General features: G+C 34.8%; 1 protein-coding gene across 2 annotated transcripts; it reads left to right on the top strand.

Annotated features, from left to right (window-relative positions):
• Positions 1-477: 477 nt before the first annotated feature.
• LOC126979206 (spermatogenesis-associated protein 20) lies at positions 478-8,958 on the top strand. 2 transcript variants are annotated; one of them, XM_050828459.1, is made up of 6 exons: positions 478-771; positions 1,211-2,872; positions 4,882-5,090; positions 6,039-6,259; positions 8,137-8,263; positions 8,725-8,958. In XM_050828459.1, exons 1-6 carry the CDS (start codon positions 614-616, stop codon positions 8,862-8,864), a joined length of 2,517 nt encoding a protein of 838 aa, XP_050684416.1. In that variant the 5' UTR covers positions 478-613; the 3' UTR covers positions 8,865-8,958. The 2 variants fall into 2 exon arrangements, with proteins under 2 accessions (XP_050684416.1, XP_050684417.1); XM_050828460.1 differs by having other exon boundaries at positions 561-709.
• The last annotated feature ends 1,210 nt before the right edge of the window (positions 8,959-10,168 follow it).

The raw sequence follows: 10,168 nt of genomic DNA, 5'->3' as shown, positions 1-10,168 counted from the left end.
TATAAGCGGAATTTACTCTCTCGATATATTTAAAAAAAATAGATAATTATGGATTTTCGCAAAATAACGCCTAATTCAATAAATAGACTTGTGCATATTTTGGCATTATTATTATTTACGAAGGCTGAACTACTATGCCTTTTAAATAGAATATACCAGCACCTTTACATGAAGCAGAAAAACTGTTAAATATTTAAATTACAATCAAAGTATCAAAACTACTACATCCCACATAATTTTCAGTGCTGCGAGCCCATTTTTTTTCCCGCTTATTTTGACTGCCACGCTGGTCAGACTCTAATTGATTTATCAAATTACATTTTTGGTCCTTTTCTTATGTAAGTAGGTACTTACAGTTTTAAGGCTGAATGCTCCTAATGTGCAATGCCAGAATACGAAAAAATATCATTCTCATCATTTGACATTTTCTTCTCAATACGTCACCAATAACTATGACATTGACTGATGTAGGATTTCAAGTGATAATTTGTTTTTGAAAATAGAAAACAACAAAATCTTTCGTATTCGAATTAATTGAAATTTCATAAAGAAATTTCTCAGAAAAGCCCAGGTGAACGGAAACGGATATATTTGATTTTCTTCATAAATTATTATGCCTACGGGTCGTGCCGCTTTATTATTGCGTAGATTGTCGTCGGGAGATAGCAGATTGAAAAACTTAAACGTAAATCAAAATTCACCAAAAGAGGTATATTATATTTCAAATCCAAACTGCATTCACACTTACAGAGATTTTACCTGGAGGATTAGGTAAATCTTGGTATTATTGAGTATATTTTTCATAATAAAAAATCACCTTACACCAACTTACCTACCTAGTTTATAGAAAGTTACATAAAAAGATATTCTTAGGTAGATTTTTACGGAATCATACTTTAATCCACTGACCAATACTAATGTGTTAATTTGATTTGCATGTTTAAAAAAATAATTACAAATTTTTAAACTTACATTGCATCTTAGCTTAGATCTTTTCACTAACAAAGATGGTAAATAGTCTTACCTCTATATTTGATTTAATAAACATTTCAAAGGCGCCAAGTTGCTGCTATATTTTAAGAAATTGTGGTGTTATTTCTCTTATAATGATTATAAGTAAGTAGGTATGTAGTAAGTAGAATTCCATTTATCGATGAATGAATTTGAGATAAATTATATTATGTAATAAGTTAATCTTATTTCTTTGCAGAGTGTCACCCTTTTCAACTTATTTGCACAAACCTCCACTGTCTCCCCAATTTCCAAGAGGATTGAGTGACAATATCATTAAAATGTTCCACTCTAGTAGTATTGATAAAAATAGTAGTTGTAGTGGTGATACTTGTACACCTAAAGAAACAACATTTACTAATCGATTGGCAAAAGAGAAATCACCATATCTACTCCAGCATGCTCATAATCCTGTAGACTGGTATCCTTGGTGTCAAGAAGCCTTTGATAGAGCAAAGAAAGAGAACAAACTTATCTTTCTCTCCATTGGTTATTCAACGTGTCATTGGTGTCATGTTATGGAGAGAGAATCATTTGAAAATATAATAATTGCAAGGATTATGAATGAAAAATTCATAAATATTAAAGTGGATCGTGAAGAACGACCAGATGTAGACAGACTTTATATGCTTTTTTTAATGGCTAGAACTGGTTCTGGTGGCTGGCCAATGACTATTTTCCTTACTCCAGACTTAATACCTATCAATGGTGGTACTTACTTCCCACCAGAAGACTTATGGGGCCACCCTGGGCTTAAAACTATACTACAAGCAATGGCTCGTAAATGGAAAGAGGAATCGTCAGCATTGATTGGAATAGGAGATAAAGTTATGGAGCATTTAAAAAAAGCAATAAAACTTGATGTTGTATCATCTACATCAATACCCGGTGAATCGATATGGAAAAAGTGTGTACAAAAATATATTTTGAGATTTGAACCAGAGTTTGGTGGATTTAGTGGACCACCAAAATTTCCACATGTATCAGCATTCAATTTCCTTTTCCATTATTATGCTAGAGATAAATATGATGCTACAGGTAAAAAATGCCTTCAAATGTGTCTTCATTCACTAACAAAAATGGCGGATGGTGGGATTCATGACCATGTAGGTGGAGGTTTTGCTAGATACTCCACAGACAATGTCTGGCATATACCACATTTTGAAAAAATGCTTTATGATCAATCACAGCTTGTTATTGTATACACTGATGCATACTTGGCTACTAAAGATCAATACTTTGCTGATGTTGTACATGATATACTCAATTATGTGAACAGAGATTTAAGGCATAACTGCGGAGGATATTTTAGTGCTGAAGATGCAGACTCCTATCCATATATAGGTGCTGCACATAAACTAGAAGGAGCTTTTTATGTGTGGGAATATGATGAACTTAAAGATTTGCTAGGCAAGAAAATGATAAGATATAAATCATACTTAGACATCTTTTGTGACTATTTTAATGTTGAAGTATCTGGAAACACTTCCACTGAAACTGACGTTGAAGTAGCTCTACACTATAAAAACGTTCTTATAATATATGGCACTAAGGAAGACATAATGGAAAAATATGACCTAACTTATGAAGAGTTTACAAATGTTATATCAGAATGCTTAGAGCTTTTGTATGAGAAGAGACAGGAAAGGCCCCGTCCCCATTTAGATACAAAGATGGTATGTTCATGGAATGGATTAATGATTGCTGGACTGGCACGGGCTGGCCAGGGCTTAGAAAATAAGAGTTATGTTGAAGATGCAATAAAAACAGCAAATTTTGTTAAAGAACACCTGTATGATCCCAACACGTTAATGTTGTTTCGCTCTTGTTATAAAGAAGAGGATGGCCATGTAACACGGGGGTAAGTTGCATTAAGTTTTTTTATTATTATTAATGATTTGACTTCTATGTAGTACCATGTGATTTTATTGACTATAATAACTGTATCATCACTAACCTGATTCAAAAGTCTATTCAGCTAAATCAATGTCTCTATAGTTGATGAGTTAGAAGTTAGTTAAAATTTCAGATTTTCTTTCCAGAAATAGCCTAAACAAATCTAATAAGGCTAATGATGATGTTCAAGATTTTTCCCTAGGGGAGTTTTTTATGGACATAGATATTTTAATGGTTGCTTATGCAATGCACTGCATGGTTGCAATGCAATGCATGGTTGGTAATGCATGTCAGTCAAAATTTAAATTTGCTAGAAAGGAGACATTCAAACCTTCAACACAAGAGATTAGATTATTATCATCTGTAAAAAGTACATTCTTCTTTTGTTGGAATGGAGTGTCTGCATTTATAATAAAAACCAATTTTAATTAAAAAGGCTAATTACACTGTTAATTATTTTATGATTACTTGAATGACAAAAGCACACGGTTGCTTAGCGAAACACAAGGAGAATAACATGCTGTCACGACAAGTACAAGAGTATGGAAATACCCATGTGCTGAATAAATATTAAAGTTTCATTGATGAGTAGGCAGAGTTTTGCTTCAGACAATTGATGAGCATGGTTGTGAGTCTAGCTTTTTAATAATAATAAGTAATATACACAATATGTGGTAATATGCCTTCATATTCAGGTTGGTATGGTATGGTATGGTATAGGGGCTCCTGTTTCCACAATTAAACCACTAGTATATGGGTTCATTTTGCGTGCAGTAATGGCCAGTTACTCCAACCAGCCCAGCTCCTTCCAGAAGTTCAGAACATTGCTGGGGTGTTCGCAGACTTCCTGGAGTGACCTCGTATTGGTTAAGGTTTTTGCCCGTTGGTTGGCCACCCCCGCACATTCCAGGATTACGTGAGCGACCGTTTCCTCTTCGGCCAGACAGCCTCTGCACTTAGGACTGTCCGTTACGCCGATTGTGAAAAGGTGTTTGTTTAGTGATGTTTGACCCGTGAGGGTGCCCACCATTATATGGATGTCATGTCTGTTGAGGCTGATAAGTCTACGTGTCAGTTTGGGCGACAGCGCAGGTATCGCCTCCTTCGACTGACTACAGCTTGAGACATTCATCCGTCGGTTGTTGTGTAGGTCGTTGATGAGAGAGCGTATCCATGAGCGCATTTGGCTGAAGGGCAGTGGCAGAAGTGGCAATGGACCAGTCACTAGATTTGCCGATGCCCGCCTTGCAAGCTCATCCACTGCATCATTTCCCAACGAACCGCCATGTCACTTGATCCATTGCAGAGATACCCGGTTATAAGAGGTAACTTGTTCCAGGGTTTGGTGACACTCGTGTACATAGTCAAGTTGTAAAATCTAAGTAATAAATACCACTAATAGCCCTCTTCTGCAAGCACAATAAACATCGTATTAATATCGGAAGCTTTATCCCGTAGCAGTATACAAAATTAAAAATTGGTGGAACCATTGATCAAACCACATCAACATGTGGACATAAGAATAGTGGTATTCTATGTTTTTTTCTGTGTTATTAATAAACGGGAAGTAAAGTTATTCCAAATTTAAAACTTTTTCGGCCTTAGAAATAATATTTGTATAGATTTCTACATGAGAATAAACCAAGATAATACAAAATGTTTAGAAATAGACATTTTGCATTCAATTAGTTTAGTCAAATGTAAGTATAACATTTCCCACATTTATTTGCAAGGCTGCTTGACTTACGGAAAACTTAAGAATTATCATTGTATTGACAGTATTGTCAGCAATGTAGTTAACATTTTGCATATTCTTGGTTTTTCCTCAGGCATAAATGTATTTGGAAGGCCTTTTGTCTTAACTTTTTCACTACAGAACTTACATGACAGGCAGAAGTCATTTTAAGCTTGGAGTAACTTTACATTGCGTTTATTAGTAAGACAGTCTGTCTATGTTTAATATATAATTTTCAGAGATCATCCAATAAACGGATTTCTTGAAGACTATGCGTTTTTAATCAAAGGCTTGCTAGACTTATATGAAGCGTCACTCGATATGCAGTGGTTGAATTGGGCACAGGAGCTACAAAAGAAACAGGATGAATTATTTTGGGATGATGTCAATGGAGGATATTTTACGACATCGGGCATAGACAAAACAATGATCTTACGATTGAAACAAGGTAAATTAAAAAAAAAAATTGACGTTCATTTATAATGACTACATTTTTTCACATTAAATGCCCTGCTTAAGCTACAGACCGGCAAGTAACGTTCCGTCACGTGTGGGGTCCACAAGTATCCCCATAAATATTTTTCAGTTATATAAAGTATTTTTAAAAAATTCTTTAATATCAATTTTGATTGTAAGAAATAACATCATGAAAAGTATATATATTATTAAAAAACAGACTTAGACGAAGAGGAACTTTATAAAGATTTCCCGTACATAAATTCATCAACTTCTGACTAACATAATTTTTAATTGATTTTTAATCAAAAACATGTAATTTTAATAAAAACTTAGAAAATCTTACTCTAGTGTATTAACAACTTGTAGATTGCCATGGCAAATAATAAGTTATTGCAACAGAATGAGGCTTACAAATAGTTTTTTTGCATGATCTACAAACAATAGTACTCGCTTCGTGGTCACTTATATCACCTATCTCTCCCACGATATTCTCTTCAGGCATGTCTGGAATTGCTTCACTTTCAGAAACACTAACATCCAATACAATATTTGTGCAATGGAGTTGTCTGATTGTTGGCGACTCATTATTTCAATAAAAATACACTAATTCTAGAATAAAAATATGTACTATGTGAAAAAAGAAACTACGCAAAATCACGGATGGGGTCTAAAGGTAAATACGTAAAACAAATTACTTTAGTGGAAGAACAACGCACGTCCATACGTTGCGAGTAAGAGATAAGCTGGAATCGCCAAACCGTAGCTAGTCTTGAAAAAATATCGATAAAAAACAACGCGGGGTCTTCTAAGACCCCACGCGTGACGCTAGAGGTTAAGATTACCTAGAACTGTTATTCTTCGGTATAACATGAAGCATGCGCCGCGGTTATTACTATACCTAGTAAACTTTTTGAATAACACAAACCGTGAATTACAGATCAAGACTCAGCGGAACCCTCTGGTAACAGCGTGTCGGGTCACAACTTACTTCGACTCGCCGCCTACAGAGACCGAAGTCTGGCGCCCGAAGGTGGGGCAAATGAAAGAGAAAAGGCGAAGAAACTACTTCTAGCATTCGCTGAGGAGCTCAGCGAAACGCCGCATCTACTTCCTGAGATGATGTCAGCACTTATGATGTACCATGACTCTCCAACTCAGGTGAGTTTTCTTCTAGCAGTAGAACTAACTGACAGTACCTGATGGAACCTATTTAGTGATTGCGATTGAAGTGATAACTTGTTATTTAGCACACGTTTTTTATTTATATTTAAGTTTAAATATAGAGGAACGACGAATTAGTAATGTTGCCACAGAATTTTCATTTAAACAGCAGTGGGGCGTGACAAAAGTAGCTTGAGCAGCTTTAATAACAGCAATATCGCGATGCAACTAATGTGAATAGTAACCCTCTGACTGACTGCAAAGTACAGTCTGGGCCGTGCATTGGTCTTCTAGCAAGGTAGGCACAGCTGTTCATCCAAGTATCTAGTAATATAATAGTTAGAAATTTAGGTTTGCACACATAATGCGAAGGTTGACGTTATGATTTGCTATCGGCATGTCAATGTTGTGGTATTAAAGTGCCTCTATCAGAACCATAATGCACTATAATAGGAGCAGCAGACCGCCTTTTTTATTAACTTCTTAATTCTTTGAACAACTTTCCTCTTTTATCTCAATAGCCTTGTACGTGTAATATTTTCATAAAATAATTTTTTGTTTAATTTCACTATGATACACACTTTAGTTTATACCGCCATCTAGCGATACAGAGCCATATTTCTGCAATCACTGCGTTGATTTTACATGCATACTTACAGATATCTTATATCTTTAAACGAGCAATTCTTGTATATAAATATATGTTATCTGAATCTCTGAAACCGCTGCAACGATTTTAATGAAATTTAGTAGATTTTAATGTATTATGTTTAGTAGTTTCGGCGGCGAGAAATCGATCTAGCCAGGTTTCGATTTTAAAAAATGTAGTTTTATCCGTGTTTTATTGAGAAATTCCTACAAAAACATTAGAATACAAAGGTAAAATTCGCCAATATATAAAAGACTATAATAGCTCAGATGGGGCATTGGATGATCCAATCCAGGGCGTTCGAATCCAGATGTCCTATTAGATTTTTTTTTGTATAAGTTTTGTACCTTCTTAAACATCCGAGCAAGGCTCGGTCTTCCAGGTACTTATAGTATACTTAAATCTAATTATTGTCTTTTTTACACGTTTGTAGCTTGGAAAAACAACTTTTAACCCAAATTTTAGATGTTCTTAAAACTTATGGTCACAAAGAGGTTATAATCTGAAAATTATTAAGTGTTTACTTTTTCTACGTAGGTATGCCTACCTAACAATTGTTTGGCTTACTCCCTTTTTGACCCTTTTATATTCGGGCTGTAACTTTTAACTATATCTCAATAATGCATGAATATTATACTTAACTCGTAATTATTTGGTGTTCGTCTACTGAAAGAAAAATAGCTTTTATTTTGTCTTCGAATTTAAACTGTGCATCACTATTGGCAGTACCTAATTTCTCTATTATTAATTTATATATCTAATAACTTATTATTCTCTTTTGAGAAAAATTTATTCGGTTTTAAACCACGGCCAGTGATTGGTCAGTAGGCAAGCTTATTATCGCTTTTAAATTGCGAAGACATGTTTTTGGAACATTACATATTCATGTAGCCTACCTTTTTTTTGTGATAGTATAACTTTGACACATATTTTTCCAAAATAAATTGTATGAAAAGCAGCCGTTTGGAATCAATCTATCAAAAGTTTTTACTAGGTATTAATAGGCTAAAACTTACTGAGTGGATATTCAATAGAAATAGAATAACGAAATTAAATTAACTTTAACAGTAGTCGTGTATTTTAATTTAGGTTCCTATTAAGGAATTGCCTATATGGAATGCACGTCCCTGTGATGAGTTCCTGTACTGGTTTAGTATTCTTAATTGGTTTCAGCTTAAAAAACATTATTTCCATCGCTATTACTGAACTTTATATAAAATTACAGGTATTAATATCGGGCAAGGGTTCGGACCCCAGAACCCTAGAGCTGATACGTGTGGTTCGGTCTCGGCTGCTGCCTGGGCGGGTTCTAGCCCTCGCGGACCCCACTAATGCATCTGACTCGCCACTCAGTAAGTTACTATAATAATAATATTTACATACACAAATTATCTTGCCCCAAACTAGGTTTACCTAGTTTGGGGCAAGCTGTTATATGGGGCTATAGCCTGTACTAGGGCTACAAGACAACGATATATTTAATACAACATACATAAAAGGTATTTATTTTCTCAAAATTGATTCCATTAGAATTCTTTTTGATGTCATTTCTAATAACTACTAGATACTACTACCGCTTCGAAAACAAATGGCGCATTCTTTTTTTGCGCTCGAATATACTTAAACATCCATGACTCGAAAACAAACATCCATATTCATCATACAAATGTTGACACCTACTGGGATTTTTAAGTCATGATGTACCTCCGCGGCTCTTATTAAATTTATTAAAGGAGACTTTTCAAATTAAGTACAAAATATGATAATTAACGTCAATGATGTCACATAAATGTCAAGTTCGTTTTGATTTCAGTCGTGAGCCGCGTTCGATCGTGCGGCGACGTTCCGAGCGCGTCCGTCTGTCGTAGGTTTACGTGCTCGCTGCCTGTCACAGACGCCAGACAACTAGAGAATTTGCTCGATGATCTACCTCCTGGTCAAACTGACAAGTAAACTCACTTACAAAAATGACAATCATAAGAATATGTTTCACTTAATGATGATCTCATCCACAGTCCAATTCACAGTAGAGTTAGCCTTCCCTGTATGTATGTCAATGACGTCACATCGTTGCTTTGGTACGGTGTGCAAAACAAGCATCACTAGCATATTATTATTAATAACTAAACTACGATTTATTTTATCTCCCATTGGGTGATTACTTCAACTAGAACCTATTCAATGTATTTTGCATAGCAAGCGGTACATCACGCGACCGAAAGTTCGGCGGCGTGCGCTTCTTCGTCTATGCCTTATACAAGCCAATATTGTAATAAAATCCATTTTTTTGGGCAATTCAATTCATTGTCACAACCGCACACCACAAAGTGACGATACCGACTGACGACGACGCCACGTAATCTTCCGTCGCGTAATGCACTGAACTAAACGCCTGCGTCCCGTCCGATTGTTCGGCGGGTTTGATGTGTCACCCCAACCGAATACTTCGACCGACAATTTTGGTTGCTGAAGTATCGGCGCCGTACGTTCAGTAGGTATGTCCCTACACTAAGCGATATTGGAGGAATTCATTAGCCAATGTGATATAATTCTACCAACTAAAATAAAGAAATATTTTTAATCACTTACTACTTCTTGTACCTATATCAGCAGATGTCGCAATTTGAAATTGTGCTTAAAATATGAATTATCACTCTTTAATTTTGAACAACATGCCTTTTACTTTTTCCTGTGAATCCCTATAAATTACCGTGTCTTGTGGTTATTGTGGTGAAATTAATAATTGTTTGACGTATCTGTCAAACTGACGTTAATTAAATTACATCTTAAAATGTGTCACTTAACAGTGACATGTACTTGTGTATAATAAATCTTTTAATGACACATTTAAAGATAGAATGGCATGGAATTAAAAAGGTTATAGAAGACTTTAGTTAATAACTTTACTATAATTTCTGCGTAATGTATCAGCTGTGAAACGTAGTTTAATGTTATAATAATTAAATTGTGACAGAATTATTTTGGAAATATAAGATCTCGAAAAATATACTAGTCAGTATGAAATGACGCATTAAAAAGTGTTGAGTTTAGTACAATAAGTACTTAGAGCTGCTATGATTTGATAAATTAATTAATAATAAATATTTAATGCGACTATAAATACTATTGTGGCCATTAAAGGAATAATAATACATTGTAGTTTGTTGATGTAGCCATTTCTATAGATCTACAAATATAAAATTAAATAAGTTATGCTTTGTTATCACTTTAAGTGAGTAGTTATTTTTTTATAAGTA

Source organism: Leptidea sinapis, chromosome Z, assembly GCF_905404315.1.
Source record: "Leptidea sinapis chromosome Z, ilLepSina1.1, whole genome shotgun sequence".
In the NCBI taxonomy this organism is placed as follows: Eukaryota; Metazoa; Arthropoda; class Insecta; order Lepidoptera; family Pieridae; genus Leptidea; species Leptidea sinapis.
Note: the sequence above shows the minus strand (reverse complement) of the source record. Positions and strands in the feature narration are given on the sequence as shown.